The following is a 17,361-nucleotide window of genomic DNA, read 5'->3' as shown; positions in this document are numbered from 1 at the left end:
CCTAGGGTTCCCTCAGGTGCCTGCGATGTCGGTGAGGCCATTAAGCTACCCCACGAGGAATAGTACAGATGATCTATACATTATAAAGTTAATGTGAGTTATGTGTGTGTCTAATTCAAATATTAGGTGTGGTAGGTAGACTACTGGCCCCCCAAAGATGTCCCTGTCCTGATCCCCAGGACCTGTGAGCTTTGCAGATGGGATTAAGTTAAAGATCTTGAGCTGGGGAAGCTGAGCCTAGATTATCAGGTGAGCCCAGTGTAATCACAAGAATCCTTATAGGAGGGAGGCAGGCGGGGGAGAGTCTGAGGAAATGAGGGGGTAGAATCACAGATTGCGGTGGGAGAAGGCCAAGGCCTCTAAAAGCTGCAAGAAGGAACCTGGTTCTCCCCTGGAGCCTCCAGAAGAAACAGCACCCCGCCAGCACCCTCCAGCCACTGACGTGGGCTGTGAAGCTCTGAGCTCCAGCGCTGTGAGAGAAGACACTTGTGTTGTCTCAAGCCACCCGCTCTGTGGTGAGCTGCTCCAGCAGTAACAGGAAACGAATCCACTAGGCCATTCAGAAAAGGGGAGGAGGGACTTCCCTGGCAGTCCAGTTGTTAGGACTCTGCGCTTCCATTGCAGGGGGCACGGGTTCGATCCCTGGTCAGGGAACTAGGCTCCCACAAGCCACTCGGCACGGCAGGAAAAAAAAAAAAAAAGGAAATATGGTCTGGAGCTGAGTTTTTCAAACAGGGTCAGAGCCCATTTGTAGGTTGTAAAATCACGGCTGGTACTTGGAGGAGAAAACATTCTGCATTGCGTGTAGTACGTTCTGCTTCATGGTACTTCTGTTTCAGATACACAGGGGGCTGTGGACTAGGCCGCAACATGTGTCCGTGGGGGTCATGGTCAAAAAAAGTTTGAAAGCTACTAAGGTAGAGGAGCCAGTCACCTGAGTGGGGCTTGATGAGGAAGGATCCGCGGATCCAACACAGCAAGAACGTGTGCCACGCACACAAGGTCACGGTGCCGGGCACCAAGGGAAGCAGCTGATAGGCAGGAACTCCTCACAGCAACCCTGCAGGGTTAGAACTGTGACTGCCACATCTTAGAGATGACAAAACGCAAGTTCAGAGAGGGAGGGCAGCCTGTATCAAGGCAGCCTCTCCAGAGCCCCAGGGGTAACCATCAAGCACGCTCCCTGCTGGGTGGTGACAGGCAGGGGAGATGCCTAGCGACCCAGCCCAGTTCTGTCACGGCACTCAGAAGCAGGGTGATGTCACTGGAACCAGGAGGGGACCCCCCCACACCACCAGCGATACCTGTGGGGTCTCCTGGTAGACCTCGGTTTCTCAGTTGAGCCGTGCGGCTTGGAAGGGGTGTGAGCAGGCCCCGGCTGAGGAGTGCTGTGTGTGTTCCGGACCTCCATGTGTGCGTGGCCTTGGAAGGAGGCCCAGGGTCTCCCCTCTTCTCTCCTGGTACCGGGTGTCAATCTTCGATCTCAGGGGGGAGACCTATGGTCCCCATTCGGGGGTGGGCAGGGGCTGAGACAGAAGGAGATCGCGCTGCGTGCTTCTGGAAGGTTTTCCTCCCTGGTCTCCCGCTGCCTTGGCCAGCCCACCACCTCCTGAGTCCAGAAGCCTGAAGCTAGGCTGCCACCTTGTGACCAGGAGGCAGTAAGGCCAGTGCAGCAAGGAGGAAGGAGCAGAGCCAGGGAGGACCTTGATGGCCCTGAAACACTGCACCAGACCCCAACTGACGGCCCTCCTCGAGTCAGCCAGCCCTGAGGAGTCAGCCTGGGTGTGTGGCTGCCTTCCTGGGAATCCTGGGAAGGCGGGGAAGAAGGGAGAGTGTAGGACCTTCATCCCAGGGCACCAGGGGAGGCAGATTCCAGGCAGAAATAGAAAGCTCTCTGAGCTGTTCTTTGAGCTCCAGATGAAATTCTTCCACCCCCAGGTTCTCCTCACCCAAGGACTTGCTCCGTTTAAGGCTTAGAAGACTGTTCCCCAAGGGAGCCATTTCAAATAACACCCCTGTCGCTTCCCAGCTTGAGGTGTGTTTCCCATCTACTGGGTCTTCCCACAGTGACTGCAGGCCTGTGAGGTGGCCGGGCAGTGCTTGTTAGGAATTAGCCTCACTTTACAGATGCGGAAACCCAGGCGCTGCAAGAAGACTGAAGTTACACTACAGGTTAAGTGGCAGAGCCGGAAGTGGGTTCAAGTTTCTAACCCCACTGGTTTGTTCATTCATTGATTCATTCAGCAAATACATACCGAGTGCTCCTGGCTGGCAGGCACTGATCTCGGCCCCGGGAAGAGCAGCGTGAATAATACAAATATGGTTTCTGCTCGCACTAAGCTTGAGTCTTCTTCTCATCAAATTAGCTCAGTTTCGTGAGGAAGAGGGAGTCCTCAGCTGTGCATATTTGTTAGGATGCTTTTAGGGATGAGTAACAGAAAAGCAACTCAAACCAGCTTAAAAAGTAGATTCCTTGGCTCACGTACCTGAAGAAACCCCCGGAGGCAGGTTGGGCTCAGGCTGCCAGTCAGAGGTTGACCAGGGCTCTGGTCATTTCCTGGGATTCTCTCCATCATGCTCCCCCCTCCCCCCCGCCCCGGGTTGTCAGGCTTCCCTGTGGCTCTTCCACTTTCGTGTTCAAATTCCAGAAGGCGCTGCTTTCCCCTCTATCTTCATTCGAAATCCTGGGCTTTGCTTTGACCCACTGTCTCAGGTCACAAGTCCAGGAGGTGGGGCAGGGAGACCACAAGCTGATTGGGTGAGAGCACTCAGGGGCCACCATCAGAGATGGGGCTCAGTCCCACCTGGGATGGTTCCCTGGGCATCTGCAAAGCTGCAGAGGGGTAAATGGAAGGCAGGGACACAAGTGTCACCTCAGCATTAAACTGCACTTGTCCTCACGGGATGGGGGTGGCCAGTACAGACCATCTGAAACTTTTCTCTGACTAAAGCCATCACTTGGATTTGCCAAGGCTGGATGGGGGGCCCTGCTGACAGCCCCTCAGTGTCTCCTCAGAGCCAGGAAGGCCAGGGTCCTACTAATCGAAGCTGAAGTTTCCCAAGCACCCTGTGTGCTCACCTCAAAGTGCTCCTCACCTTTGGACACCTTTCATTCTCCCGGCTGCCCCCAGGTGTTGAATTGTGTAATGGGAGCCAGGACTGGTGAGCACAGGATCCTGTTGAGGAGGGGGTCAGGGACAGAGTGACCTAAGAGACACTCACTCATGTCCTGCAGGATAAAGGGAAGCGGGCCAGGTGGGGACAGCGTGGGACAAGTGTTCCAGGCAGAAAGAACAGCATGGGTCAAAGCGGGGAGCCCTGACAGGGTGGGTGCCTGGCCCCGGACCTCCTGAGACCCACGAAGACCCCACGCCCATCCGTGATGCTACTTAGTGCCTGGCTGACCAGCTGAGCTGAATCCTAGCGGGAGGGACCACCTGGCCACATCTCCACTGATGAGGCAGAGGGCAGGGTTGGAGAGACCGCCGGGCCTACCTGGCCCAAGACCCACATACAGGCGGCTGCGAGGCCGCTGGGTACCTTAAGGGTCGGAAGCGGTCTGCGGTGGAAAGAGGGGCAGGAAGTCGGCACTGAGAAGGAACTGGACCAGCCGGGGGTTGGCGCCCCCGTTTTGAAGCGAGGACCCCGGCGGCGGGCGGGCTGCCTCGGCTCCCCTGACTGCCCACACCCCGCACACTGGGCGCCCAGCGGGCATCCGCTCGCGAATGGAGGGCTGGTCCCCGCGCGGCCGGGGCCTGAGGCCGGGAGAGGCAGCTAAGCTGCTGGGCCACCGGCGCTCCCCAAGGCCGCTCGCGGGGGTGGGGGCCGTGCGCGCTGCCGGGCTCGGGTTCCCGCCCGGGCGGTGCCGCCCTCGCCGAGCCTCAGTCTCCCCGCCCGCCAGGGGGCGAGGGGCGCACGCCGTCAGGGCGCCCCGGGTCGGCTCGGCCCCAGCCCCGGGGGGGTGGGCGGGACCAGGGCTCTCCAACCGCTAGCCGCCCGCCCGGGTCCCGCCCGGTCCCCGCGGGGCTGAGCCGGGAGGCCCCGCCCCCCGCCCACGAGGAAGTGGCAGAGCTGCGCGGGGCCCAGAGCCGGTTCGGCGCGTCGACTGCCCAGAGTCCGCGGCCGCGGCGCCCCGAGGTGAGGGGGCGCGGAAGCGGCCTGGATGGGGGGGGGGGTGGGCGTGGGGAGCGCGGGGAGGGACCTCATGCAGGTGGGGAGGACGCAACGGGGGGCCGCCGGGAGATCGGGGATGAGAAGGGCCACAGGGGGCCCGCCTGGAGGTGAGGGGACACGCGGGGCACGGGCTGCAGGCGGGCGGCCTCCTCCGGGCGAGGGAACCGCAGCGCTCCCCCCCGCCCCCCGCAGTCTGCGCCCTCGGGGCGCCCCGGCCCGCGCGGCCGCCCCCCCCGCCTCCCCCCTCCCCCCTCCCCCCGCCTCTGCCCCGCCGTCGGTGTGCCCCGTTATTTCGGGCCGCAGGGCCCCACGCCCAGTCACTTCCCCTGCGTCCTCCAGCCTTCCGGGTTGCTCCAGCCGGGAAATGAGCTGGCGCCCCCGCCGCCTCGCCTCGCCCCTCCCTCCCTCCCTCCCGGCCACCGCCCCCTCCCTCAGCCCGCCTCCCGCCAGCTGGGCCCGGTCCGAGGGCTCCGGTCCAGGGAGGGGCGGGCCGGGTCCGGAACGCTCCCTCCTCAGCTCCCGGGCGCTAGACCGGAGCGTTCCGAGCGGCGCCCCCCGTCGCCGGCGGCGTGGGGACCGCGGCCAGGGCCGGGACCTCGGGCGGTGACAGGGACACAGTAGTGACTGGCGTGAAGCCGCAGGAGCGAGCCTGCTGCGGACGCCGAGGCTCCCAGGTTATTCCGGGCTGTCCCCAGGCTCCTCCCGCCTGGCGGGCAGTGCTGCCCGGTGGTTAAGAGCACCCCCGCCGGCGAGGTCTCCGGGGCCAGAAACTGGTAAGAGCGCCAGCTTCTTCCATCAGTGGCCACCGACCTTGCAAGCCACCTAACCTCTCTGGGCCTCAACTTTGCTTATCTGGAAAATGGGGACCTTTCATGTTGTGAGGCTTAAATATGATCATGTGTGTAAGGCACACACAGGGCCTAAACGTGCACTTTTATTGTCCTTGCTGTTATTTATAAGGCCTGCCTACATTTATCAAAGTGTCCAGGTGAACCTAAACTCTGAGATTCGGGGTCAGAATCCCAAACTGTGCCAGTTAGGAGTGGGGTGACTTTGAGCAAAGTTTGGCTTTTGTCTGAGTCTGTTTCCTCCTGTACAAGATGAAGGTTAAAACAAACACTGGAAAACTTCTTGGGCTTGTTTTAGGGTGTAAAAGAGAGAATGTATGTCAAAGTCCTGGGTAAATTCCAGGCATTTAAAGATGCCAGGTCGGTCCAGTGGTTAGGACTCCGTGCTTCCACTGCAGGGGGCACGGGTTGGATCCCCTGTGGGGGAACTAAGATCCCCCAAGCCAAGTGGCAAAAAAAAAAAAAAAAGCCAAGTAAGTTAATTAATTACATAGTTAATTACATAAGTGTTTATATATTATCCACATAGGTCTTATAACAACATGTTCATATCACTATTTCTCTTTCCATATTTGTAGTCATCTGGATTTTTCTATCCTGTCACCATTATAAAGAGGATTATTATGAACATGTTTGCTTTAAAAAAAAAGTCGGCTATTTTTTTTAGCACCAAAATGAATTTATGCCACCAAAAATGTTAACAGTTTTTAAGTTCCTGTTTGTGTTCTGTTTGTTCCCACCCAGTTGGTTGGATTGAGTGTTATCACATCGCCCTTCAGGAAGGCTGAACAAATTAGCAACAAATGAGAATTTCTCCACAGTCTTGCCAGCATTGAGTTTTATGTGTTTTGGGGTTTTGTTTGGTTTGGATTATTTTAGCTGATGCTTTATGGTGCCTTATGATTATTTTCATTTGTGTTTCTTGACTTTGCCTGGTTTGTAAGACCTCAAGAGCGGAGCTGGGGAGGAGGGATTGGCTGGTCTGTTGGGGTGACGAGGGCTGTTCCACACACAACAGGAAGTTGAGTAACTGCTCAGCACATGTGCAAACTGGCTTGCTGGCAGCTCCCTGGAGTGGCTGAGCTGGGTGGGGACTTCCCTGAGTGCCTGCAGAGCAGAGATCCTTGCTGCAGGCAGCTCCTGCCTGGTTTAGCCTCCAATGCAGTCAAACCTCTGGATTCAGAGAAGGTTGGGCTGGCAAAGCTTCTCTGAAAGCAAGAAAGAACCTACAGCTGGTGCCTCGTCCAGCCCCAGACTTTTCTGGATAGAGATGTGGGGGAAACATTGGCGGAGGGCACCCAGTCAGTATGGAGAGAGTCAGAATTTGCACCCAGCATGTAAGAAAGAGATGGGAGGCCTGAGACCCTTGGCTGGGCAGCTGGGGGCTTCGCCTGGCTTGCCTTGCTTTGGAAGGGAGCTGTTTTCTCCCCGAATCCTCAGAGAGGACCCTTTAGATTGATGATTTCCAAGCTTTTTGGATCGTTGACGCTATAAGGAAAAAATCTTGAGTGCATACTCCCCAGTAAATATTTCCAAATTGCATACATGTACCAGTGAAATAATAGGTCTGGTCTATAAGGAGTATACCATAAGATGAATGTGATTCATTCATGCAACCACATTCAAGAAATATTTATTGAGCACCTACTATGTGCCAGGCACTCTAATTGGTACTGGGGATTCATCTGTGAACAAAACAAATATACCTGTCCCCGTGCAGCTTATGTCCACACCCCGGTACATGGTCCTTGGCACCCCATGCCTGGAGACCCATGCCCCACCTTGGAGACCCAAAGCTCCTCCCAGCCATCATGCTGCTCTCCCAGCCCTGCGTGATCCCCCGTCCATTCATCCTGAGCACCTACTGTGTGCCAGACACGGGGGAAGAGCTACCTGGAGCACAGGGAGATCCCGGCTCCAGGCTGGTGGGGGGCGGTTAGAGCCAGCTGGGGGAGTCTGTCGGGGTTTGGCCTGTGCTCCCCCAGCCTCACTCTCTTTCCAGGGTGATGGGGGCACAGAGCACTAGACGTGGACTCCCAGTGCCAATGCCATCCCCAGGGCCCCCTCCTCTCTCTTTGTCCTTGACAATCAAATGGGTCCACAGGGCTGGCTCACAGGGTCACAGCGATGAGTGGGTGGGTTTCCCGGGGCCATGGCCTCAGCCTGCCTTTGTCTCCACCAGGAGACACCGCTGAGTGGTTGCGTTGTCCACACTCGGGCAGTGCCCGCCCCACCCTCCCCTCCCGCCCCTTGGTAGGGTAGAGGTTTCCCTGGGAATGATTAAGTCACAGTTCCTGTGGCGGGGTGGCCTGGTGTGAAGGCTGTTTTCCTGGATCTGACCACACGGAATGATCCCATGATCCCCAAGCCTGCAGTGGCTGGAGAAGCCACGCCCCTCCCTGGGCTGCCACTTCCGCATTTGTAACCTGTGGGGGTAGGGAGTCCTCGGGAGGCCCTGCTGCTTTCAACCGCTTTGCAGAAGTTATGAAAAAGTTATGAAAAGGGGAAAACACGTCTTCCTCTCTCCCACCCCTTCCACCCGTACCCCCTCCCCCCTTTACAGTGTGGGTCAGCAGACGAGGGAGTATTTCTGTCTGAATTTATGCTAAAGTGTGATCGGCTGATAGGTGTGCTCTGAACCTGTCTGTCCCACTGTGCTGTGGCCGTCTTTGTCAGCCCCTCCCTCTCCCCCTTGAGAACCTTTGGGTCCCAGGAGACAATGGGCAGGGTCCCCAAGCCCTCTCAGCTGCGATATTGGCAAGTATGGGGGCCGCGGTCCCCTGTAGAGCCAGTGTCTCCATCTTCACAGCCTGGAACTCTGAAAAGTCCCTAGACAGGCTGTTAGAGCCCGGCCCACACGTCTGGACACTCTCGCCAAGAGCCCACAAGGGGCAGAGATGCCCGGCCAGACAGTGAGCCCGGGACAGTTGGAGCTGGGAAGTTGGGTTCTGCTCCGGCTGAGTCTAGGGTCCAGGGACCCCCTGGGCTTCTTCTGGGCCGCCTGGGGTGAAGGGGAGGGGGTGGTTGGCCTCCTGTGGAGTCAGGGGCCAAGAAGAACCTAGCTGGCATTTGGAAGTGGGTTTCTGGCTTTAACCACCACCACCCCGCCCCGCCCCCTGCCCCATTTGTGACCTTGGGGAATGGGGGCAGGCAGATCAGCACAGCTTAGTGGACAGGCCTAGGTGCTCCCCCCCACTCTGAGTCTTGGCATCTGCGGTGGAGACGTGGATGACCCCCTGCCCACCCAGGCCGGATGCAGCAGAAGTGCCTGGGGAAACCCCGTCAGGCCTGCTGACCTGGGCTCCGAGGCCACTTCCGGGGCCTTTGCTTTACACAAAGAGGCCTTATAAGGAGACAGAGGCTGGGGAGGCGGCCGCCGTGGGAGCGGTGTGCTCGTGTGCGCATGCAAGGCTGACACGTGTGTGTATGGGAGCGGTGTGTGCGTGCGCGCGCGTGCAAGGCTGACCACGCGTGCGTGTGTGTGGCCTCCGCCTGGCTGTGTGTGTCCACCTTCTTTCTCAGCAAATGTTGCCCGGGGACCCACCCTGGCCCCTGCTCTAGGCCTGCGGGAACAGGCGCGGTGGTCCCTGCCCTCTCCGTGCACGTGTGCGCGGTGGTCTGTGCCGCTTTAGGAACTTTCCAGGACTTCCTGCTATAAATTAAAGCGGGATTTGTGGTCGCTGAGCCCCGGAGTCCCCAGCAGTATGATGGATGGCACTGCAGCCTGACCCTCGTGCCTGGGCCCCAACTCAGTGCTGTTCCTCCCAGAGGGGTCTTGGTCGAGACCCCCCCTGGGGGCAGAGAGAGACTCCAGGGTTCCGGGAAGGTCACGGCTCAGATCCAGGCTGAGGAGCGGCCTTCCTGGGGCCCAGCCTCTGGCCACAAACCTGCCAGTCAGGTGGGGGAGGCGGCCGAGGGCCTGGGAACGCCCACGTCAGGGCCACGTGACTCCGGCAGGTGGCTTCCCCTCCAACCGCAGCCCTCACATCCGTCATCTGGGGCTCAAGTCGAGAATACAGGAGGGCTTAGAGCTGGTGAGTGCAGCGTTCAGGGAATGTGGTGTGGCTTTTTTTTTTTTTTTTTTTTTTACATTTTAAAAAATAACTTACTCTGCTGGACACTAATGGCAGTAAACAATTGTGTTCATCAAACATTTATTGAGTGCTTACTATGTGCCACGCATTTAGGCGCCGGGGATAGAAATGTAAACAAGATGGTCAGAAATGTGTGTCTCCATCAAGCTCGTTACTTTCCAGCAGGGGGAGAAAGACACGGGCAGGATGAATGAGCACAAGGTAACACGTGTTCAGTGAGATTATCCCCTGGAGAAAACTAGGGACTAGGGAGTGTGGAGGTGGGGTGGACAGCAGCCTTGCTCAGAAGGTGGCCTTGGACACAGACTTGAATGGCAGCAGCGAGGGCGGGAGCAGTGCAGGCATCTGGGGGAAGAGCTTCAAAGGCCGAGGGAACAGCCAGTGAGAAGACCTGAGGCTCGTGTGCCCCCGGATTGGCCCCTGGTCCGGCCGGGAGGCCCACCCCTAAACAGGTGAAGCACGCCGGGTGCCGGCACATCCATTCTAGACAAAGCGCTGCCATTTCATGATCACCTACTATGTGCCAGGCGTGGTGTGTCGTCTTATTTCACCCTCTTAACACCTCGGCGGGCGGGGGACAGGATTCCTGTTCCCATTTGGCAGATGTGGAAATTGAGGTTCAGAGAGGGCGAGTGATATGCTGGGGTCACACAGCTGGTAGGCAGTGCTGCTGGGCTCTACCCATGACTCTGGGAAGCTGAGGTGGGGAGAGAATGGGTGAGGAAGTGATGATCTCTTTGGGTCTTTCCAGTTGAGCAGGACTTTGCCGCATAGAACAGGGGTGGACATTTGGTGGTGTAGAGAGACTAGCACGCCAGTGTGAAATGTGGACAGAACTGGCCTCCAAGACACATCAGGCTTGACCTTCCCTGCAGAGGGAAGGAACAGCATGTGCGAAGGCCAGGAGGCCTGGCTCACTCCTTCTGGGGAGCGAGAGTTTCCACCTATGGGGAAACTGAGGCACAGATGATGAGTGATGGCCTGTCTGGGGCAGGGTCCCAGCACACCCCACTCATGGTAGTGGCTTCGCCCACACCCCCATTCCCCGCCTCCACTCCCCACCCCATCCTTTGTCTTTGTTCCCTGGAGCCTCGGACACATCCCATGAGAGCTGCTGTTTCATGAGGAGGGAAACTGAGGCCCCAGGAGGGAAGCAAAGCGCTAGGCCAGAGTCGGGAGGCCAGGGTGGCCCCTGCTGCCCTCCCGCGAGGCCGGCTGGGGCAGGGCGGGGCTGACCTGGCTTCCCTCTCTGTCTTGGGCACAGGAGCCGAGCAGCCATGGCCTATCACAGCTTCCTGGTGGAGCCCATCAGCTGCCATGCCTGGAACAAGGACCGCACCCGTGAGTGCCCCCCCTCCCCCCCCCATCGGATGACGCGGGAAGCTGTCCCCCTGCTTCACCCCCAATCCTGAGATCCTGAGTGTTAGGAGGGAAGGGACCCAAGCAGGGCAGCCAGGCGAGCGGGCACTGAGGGTTGGAGGCGAGAGCACGGCCCTGCCTGCACCAGGCGCTGCTCTGGGCTCCAGGACCGGGTGGGCACGACAGCGGGTCTGCCCTCTGCTGACGGCTACGGGAGGGTCTGGGGATGGGAAACGTAACCTGCAGTGAAATGAGCTCTGAGGAAACATGAAGGGTGAGGCGAAAGCGAAGGAGCCAAGGCACTAGTTTAGAAAAGGGGGCTAGGGAGGGGCTTTCAGGGAAGGTGACGTTTGCATGGAGAACCAAAGGAGGTGACGGAGCCAGCGTGCAAAGGCCAGGGTGGGTGTAACGGCCCCGAGGCGGCAGAGCCTGGTGTCATCAGGAGCAGCAAGGAGACCGTGGCTGGAGCAGGGGCAGAGCAGGGGGCAGGGAGAGCTCCCGGAGGTTTGCAAGACTGCCTTGGGGACACTGGGGCTGTGGGGTGCAGATGAGGGGTGGCCAGCCCCTGGGGAGGAGTCCCAAGGGGGGCCCAGCAGGACCTGAGGCAGAGGAGGAGAGTGCATTAGCAGAGGACAAAGTGTTGCTCAGGCGGCCTGAGAAGGTGGGGAGTCATGGGGGAAGGGGGGAGCCTGGGCACGCATGCCTCCTCCCCATGCCTGCCCATCTCTCCTGCAGAGATCGCCATCTGCCCCAACAACCACGAGGTGCACATCTATGAGAAGAGCGGGAACAAGTGGGTCCAGGTGCACGAGCTCAAGGAGCACAACGGGCAGGTGACAGGTGGGTTGGGCTGGCTGGGGTCATCTTCCTGAAAGAAGGCAGGGCAGGGCCGGGCCATCCACCTACTCCCCGTGTTAGGTAGGATAGTTTGGGTTGCAAGTAACAGAACCCTGATTCAAACTGGCTTAAGTTATAAAGGGATTACGTTGATTGGTTTATGTTACTGAAAAACTCAGAAGTTTAAGGGCTTCAGGAAAGGTGTGATCCAGCAGCTCAGCATTACCAAGGACCCGTTTCTTTTCTGTCTCTTGGCTTGGCCTTCTAGCGTGTTTGCTGATAGTTGGGAGAGCTGTAACACCCCCAGTGAACTCTAGTAGCACCCCCTGGAGCAGCTTTCATCCCGATTGTGGCCTCTAAGCCCCTCCTATGCGTACACTGTAGAGCCACCTCTGCTTGGATGGCTTCAGCCTAGTGCCTCCTCCCACCCCACAGGCATCGACTGGGCCCCCGAGAGTAACCGCATCGTGACCTGCGGCACAGACCGCAATGCCTACGTGTGGACGCTGAAAGGCCGCACGTGGAAGCCCACGCTCGTCATCCTGCGCATCAACCGCGCCGCTCGCTGTGTGCGCTGGGCTCCCCAGGAGAACAAGTTCGCTGTGGGCAGTGGCTCCCGTGTCATCTCCGTCTGCTATTTTGAGCAGGAAAACGACTGGTGGGTGCCTGGGCGGGGCCAGAGTGGGCTGGGAGGGACCTGGGGCTGCAGACCAACAGGCGGTGGGGCAAGAGGGTCCCAGAAAGCACCGGACGGGGAGTCAGGACCCCTGTTCACATGACCCTGGGGAAGTGTGTGCTCTCTGGCCCTTGGAGGTGAGGCGAAGGGCTCTCTGTACAGCCCCCCGCCCTCCCACAGCCCCGTCTCAGTAATAAGGGCCCAGGCGGCACCCGGGCTGCCTCTGCAGGCATCACGCTAAGCCCTGCACACCTATTGGCACTGACCCGCCCCCTCCCATCAGCCCCCTGGACTGGGCGTCTGCCGCAGTCCCCACGTTACAGATGCGCAAAGGCCCTGAGGCAGATCACTCGCCCAAGGCTCCCGGCCCATCACACTCCAGGGCCCACTCACAAGCTCCCAGGCACGTCATGATCTTCTCCCCTGGGTCCCTGAGGGCAGAGGCCAGGCGGGAGGTCAGGCTGGAGTCCGAGAGACTCGAGTTCAAATCCCACCCTGACCAGTTAGCGGCCTCGTGACTTCTCCTCACTGAGCTGCCCCAGGGTTGTCGCAAGACCAGGTGTGGAGTCCCCACCCAGGGTGGGACCCGGCACATTGCTGGCCTGGGCCCAGGCCCCTTCCTCCTGGGACCTCTGTGGTCTGCAGGGCCCAGTGGGAGCCTGGAGCCTCTGGGTTGGCGGGTGCCCACCTGTGTGTCCCCGTCTCCTCCCTACCTGTCTGCCTGCCGTGTCCAGGTGGGTTTGCAAGCACATCAAGAAGCCCATTCGCTCCACCATCCTGAGTCTGGACTGGCACCCCAACAATGTGCTCCTGGCCGCCGGCTCCTGCGACTTCAAGTGCCGGTGAGGGGGGCCCTGCCAGCAACGCAGGGACGGGTGGGGGGCAGCTGTCCTGGGAGCCCCGCGACCCGCCTTCTAGACCAGCTCTGCTGCCAGCAGGTGACCTGGGGGCCTCCGTCGAGCTTCTGTGGGGTTTTGCTCTTTGAAGGGTCATCCCTGGGTCCTCTCTCCAGCCTCTGGGGGGCCTTAGAATGACGTGCCCCTTGCCACCGCTTAACGTCAGCAAGGTTTCTTTTCTAGGCCCTCCTGTGTTCATTAGAACCTCCCACTCCTTCAGCTTATTGGCTTCTATCTGAGGGAAAATGAGTGGGTGTACTTTTTCACAATAAGGTATAAATGACTGATAGGCTGGGACAAACCCTGCCTCGTTATCTTAAGGCCTGGAACAAAGAGTCTCCACCTGCCATTGGCTGTCTGTCACTTCTGGGCCCATTACCGCCCCCCGCCCCGAGTCTCCCAAGGCCTCCGGCTCCCAGCTCCAGGCAGATGGCCTGGGTTTCTGCATCTGCCCTGGGAAATGAGGCTACAGCAGGCCCCAGAGGCCCCAGGCACAGAGGGGACGAGGTCCTGATGAGGCTCGTCGGCACCCTGACCTGTGAGATGACTCCGGCTGGCCCTGGGATGGAGAGTGGAGCTGGTGGAGCTGGCAGGAAGGGAGGCAGGATTGGTTCACGGTGCAGAGCAGGAGGGGGGCACATCCTAGGGGCTAGCCCTGGAGTGCAGTGGTCACCGTGAGGGGGACAGGAGGCCCTGGGAGCCACGTCAGCCGTGGATGGTCAGTCCTCAGGTGAGGGCCCCGAGAGCCCTGGGAGTTCCCGGGACCCTGAGCTGGGAGACCTCCTGACCCCACACCATTGCACAGAGTGGGCACCGAGGCCCAGACTTGTCCGAGAGCGAAGATGCAGGTCACGAAAAGCCGGCTCCGGTACCCTTGACCTCAGCCGGGTGCTCTGGCCTCAGCAGGCCAGTTTGGGAGAGGGAGTCCCTTGTCAGGCCCCTCCCAGACCCCCGGTCACCCCCTTTTTTGCCTCTCCCGGCAGGATCTTCTCAGCCTACATCAAGGAGGTGGAGGAGCGGCCAGCACCCACCCCATGGGGCTCCAAGATGCCCTTCGGGGAGCTGATGTTTGAGTCCAGCAGTAGCTGCGGCTGGGTGCACGGTGTCTGCTTTTCAGCCAGCGGCAGCCGTGTGGCCTGGGTCAGCCATGACAGCACCGTGTGCCTGGCTGATGCCGACAAGAAGATGGCGTGAGTACAGGTCACCCGAATGGGGGGGCGACCCAGGCACCGAGCACGAGGGGCCGGTGTGGCTGACGTCTCTCTCTCACTCAGCGTCGCGACTCTGGCCTCTGAAACGCTGCCGTTGCTGGCCCTGACCTTCATCACAGAAAACAGTCTGGTGGCAGCGGTAAGGGGGCGGGGGGGGAGGGGGGGCAGGGGCCGGTGACAGCAGGTCTCCCAGCGAGCCCCGAGATGCCCAGGCAGCCCTCTACTTGTCCCCGCTCCCTCCTTTCCTTCCTCCCATCCATCCACCCACATCCACCCATATCTCTATTGGTCAGAATAGGTTGGGTTATGCTGCGGTAACAACAACAACAAAGTCCCCAACAGCAGTGGCCTAACACAGTAAAGGTTTGTTTCTTGCTCACTTTGACTGTCCAGCGTGGGCGCTGTGAGGGGGGCTCTGCTCAGTGCAGATGGGAGCTTTGTCTCCCGTGGAGTGAGGAGGGGAAGTGGGGAACTGGGTCCTGGATCCTAACCTTTCTGCTAACATTTTATTGGCCCATGGAAATGACAGGACCACACCTCCTCACTCAGAGAATGAGTGCTTGTGGGGGAGTGCAGTCCTGTGTGTGTCCAGAAGGGCACTACTCTCCCTCCCTTCTCCTGCCCACCTGTCAAGGCTCTTTTCAGGCCTCAGGAAACCTAATGGGGTCCCAGAGGGGGATCAGGCCTGCTTTGCCTAGACGAACGTCCAGCTGTGGGGTCTCTCCCAGAGCAGGTGTAACCGTCTAGGCAGGACAAGGCCCCCTGGGCTCCCAGGGAAGTCCCAGACCAGCTTTCTCAGCTGAACGCTGGCCCTGCGGGCTGAGGGGGCTGCTCCTAGCTGCTCAGCCCCGACATCCAGTCCCTGTTACTACACCTGGGGTCGCCGGCTGTGTCCCCGAGCTGGCATCGGCTTCCCTGTGCTACACCCAAGCCCTGCATCCAGCCTCTGGGACCCCCCGATTTGCGGCCGGGTGCCCCTCAGCGTTGCACCTCCCCTTCAGCCTGGGTTTCCCCGGGAGGAAAAAGGGGGCGCTCCAATGGCACCCCGCCCCTCCCCGCTGCAGGGCCACGACTGCTTCCCGGTGCTGTTCACTTACGATGGCGCCGCGGGGACGCTGAGCTTCGGTGGGCGGCTGGACGTGCCCAAGCAAAGCTCGCAGCGCGGCTTGACGGCCCGCGAGCGCTTCCAGAACCTCGACAAGAAGGCTAGCTCGGAGGGCAGCGCGGCGGCGAGCGGGGGCCTGGACTCGCTGCACAAGAACAGCGTCAGGTGAGGGCGGGGCCGAAGGGCGAGCTCCACGCCCACCCCGGCAGCGTCGAGGTGCGGGCCCACTTAGGAAGCCGGTCAGTCTCTCGAGGTTTTGCATCAGGTGGGGGCAGAGCAGTCAGCCTCGCTCTGCGTTTTCAGTTTTCAGGACGCGCTGTGGGACAGTTCTGGGGGGTGGCCGGGCGGTGACTGGAGGGGCGGGGCAGGGCGGGGCGGAACGAAGGGTCTCGCAGCAGCCTCCCTGAGGGACTAGAGTGGAACCAGAGACTCCCGGATCCCGCCAGCCACAGGCGTCCACCCCAGGACAAATCAGAGGGAGAAGTGTGGCGAGACTCTGACCTTGCCCCTTGGCTAGTTAAACCCTCCTGTGGCTGCCTGGCCCGATGTCTTCAGACTGAACTCCTCTGCCCGGCCTTCAGGGCTCTTCAGAACCAGCCCTGCATCCACTCAGTGCCGTCTGTTGCTTCTCCCTGCCCTGCCACGCTCCGTCACTCTGATCCCCCAGCACGCGTGCCCTCAGCCCCTGCCCAGGCCTTTGTGCGTCCTGTGCCACCTGCCCGGCTGCCCTGTGCTCCTTGCACAGGGACTAGTGCTCGTCCCGAAAGCAGACTCCGGAGCCCCGTCCTGTCGTCCTCTGTGGTCCTTCGTAGCCCGGCCTCCTGGGCTGTCCCTGCTGGGCGCGCACACTCACACTCACCGGAGTGAGCTCCCGCAGAAGCTGGGGAGCTCCTGGAGGGCAGGGTGGGCCGGGGCCCACCGCGGGCACAGGCTGGGATCTGTGAAGCCCTCATCCTCTTTGCAGCCAGATCTCGGTGCTCAGCGGGGGAAAGGCCAAGTGCTCGCAGTTCTGCACTACAGGCATGGACGGCGGCATGAGCATCTGGGACGTGAAGGTGAGGCCTGCCCTCCCCACACCGCCTCGCTTCCCCCCAGGCCGCCCAATTCTCCCTGGCAGCCACCTGGATGCCCCAGTCCTTCTTCTTCTTTCCTGCAGAAGGGCCCTTCAGTGGGGTGAGGGCTCCTTGGCATCTGGGCCTTGGCACCCTCTGCAGCACCTTCCTTTAGGGCTGGGATTCAAACCCAGGTCTGCCTGACCCCAAAGACCAGGTTCTCTGTCCCAGGCCAGGTCCCTGTGGGTGGGGTATCTGCAGGACAGCTGAGAACCAGCCTGTCTTCTCCTTGTCTCCTTCCAGAGCTTGGAGTCAGCCTTGAAGGATCTCAAGATCAAATGACCTGTGAGGAGTCTGCCGCCCTCATCCCAGCTGCTGAGGGAAGGGGGTCAGGGAGGCGAAGGATCGCTTTGCTCGATGTTTCAAGGGTACCAGTTCGGGTCCCCACGGGCTGCTCCCTCAGGTGGGGAGGGGAGGGGCGGGGCGGGAGGCTTACCTACTGAAGGAACAATTGCCTTTTTCTTAAAGAAATGCTTTCATTTATTGTAAAAAATGTCCCCAAAGCACTCTGCTGGTCATGAACTGCTTCAAAATGTGGAGGTAATAAAAATGCAACTGCAGACACACCGGCCTGTGTGTCTGGAAGGAGAGGTTAGTTTGGGCAGAGCACTGGTAGCTTATTTTTGTTTGCCAGCACAGCTGATCCTTAAACCCAAGAGGCTGCCCCCAAATGGTTCCTTCCCTGCTGCGGTCCAGCCTGGGAGCTGCCAGGACCAGGTGTCTTTCCTGTCACTCATTCAGCGGTCAGATTCCTAGACAAGTGGTTGCACATGGTGGGCTGGTTCTGGGCTTTAGTGGAAACTTATGATTTCTCTGCTTGATGTTTGCGGTTGGTTTCTACTAACTGCTCATCATCTTTTAGGACGATTTTTTTCCCATCCCTATTTTACTCGGGTGTTTTTGTTTAATCACGTGCTTTTTAGTTACCTGTTTACATAATCATGGTTCTTCTTTTAGTCTAACTAGGTAATGAATTACATCAGTAGATCTAATTGTGAACTGTCCTCACATCTGGAGGACAAACGATACCTAAGGAAGCCTCCTCCCCCA

General features: G+C 59.5%; 2 protein-coding genes across 4 annotated transcripts in view; one reads left to right on the top strand and one right to left on the bottom strand.

The window, feature by feature from the left end:
* The window catches only part of PDAP1 (PDGFA associated protein 1), a 30,087-nt gene that overhangs the window by 1,749 nt on the left and 10,977 nt on the right, over positions 1–17,361 (bottom strand). The window lies entirely within an intron of this gene.
* Positions 3,983–16,875, top strand: ARPC1B (actin related protein 2/3 complex subunit 1B). Of its 3 annotated transcripts, none has more exons than XM_082360904.1 (10): positions 3,983–4,137; positions 10,380–10,456; positions 11,210–11,314; positions 11,747–11,969; positions 12,722–12,829; positions 13,867–14,073; positions 14,158–14,233; positions 15,159–15,364; positions 16,164–16,254; positions 16,555–16,875. In XM_082360904.1, exons 2-10 carry the CDS (start codon positions 10,393–10,395, stop codon positions 16,591–16,593), a joined length of 1,119 nt encoding a protein of 372 aa, XP_082217030.1. In that variant the 5' UTR covers positions 3,983–4,137; positions 10,380–10,392; the 3' UTR covers positions 16,594–16,875. The 3 variants fall into 3 exon arrangements, with proteins under 3 accessions (XP_082217030.1, XP_082217031.1, XP_082217029.1); XM_082360905.1 differs by lacking the exon at positions 3,983–4,137 and adding an exon at positions 4,700–4,946; XM_082360903.1 differs by lacking the exon at positions 3,983–4,137 and adding an exon at positions 9,235–9,316.

This window comes from Balaenoptera borealis (assembly GCF_965194805.1).
Source record: "Balaenoptera borealis genome assembly, chromosome: 16".
Classification (NCBI taxonomy): domain Eukaryota; kingdom Metazoa; phylum Chordata; class Mammalia; order Artiodactyla; family Balaenopteridae; genus Balaenoptera; species Balaenoptera borealis.
Note: the sequence above shows the minus strand (reverse complement) of the source record. Positions and strands in the feature narration are given on the sequence as shown.

What these genes read in the sequence shown, in the direction of transcription:
- ARPC1B (XM_082360903.1), top strand. An exon ending in TCCTGCGACTTCAAGTGCCG is followed by an intron (nt 12,830 to 13,866) that starts GTGAGGGGGGCC and finishes CTCTCCCGGCAG; the next exon opens with GATCTTCTCAGCCTACATCA. An exon ending in GATGCCGACAAGAAGATGGC is followed by an intron (nt 14,074 to 14,157) that starts GTGAGTACAGGT and finishes TCTCTCACTCAG; the next exon opens with CGTCGCGACTCTGGCCTCTG.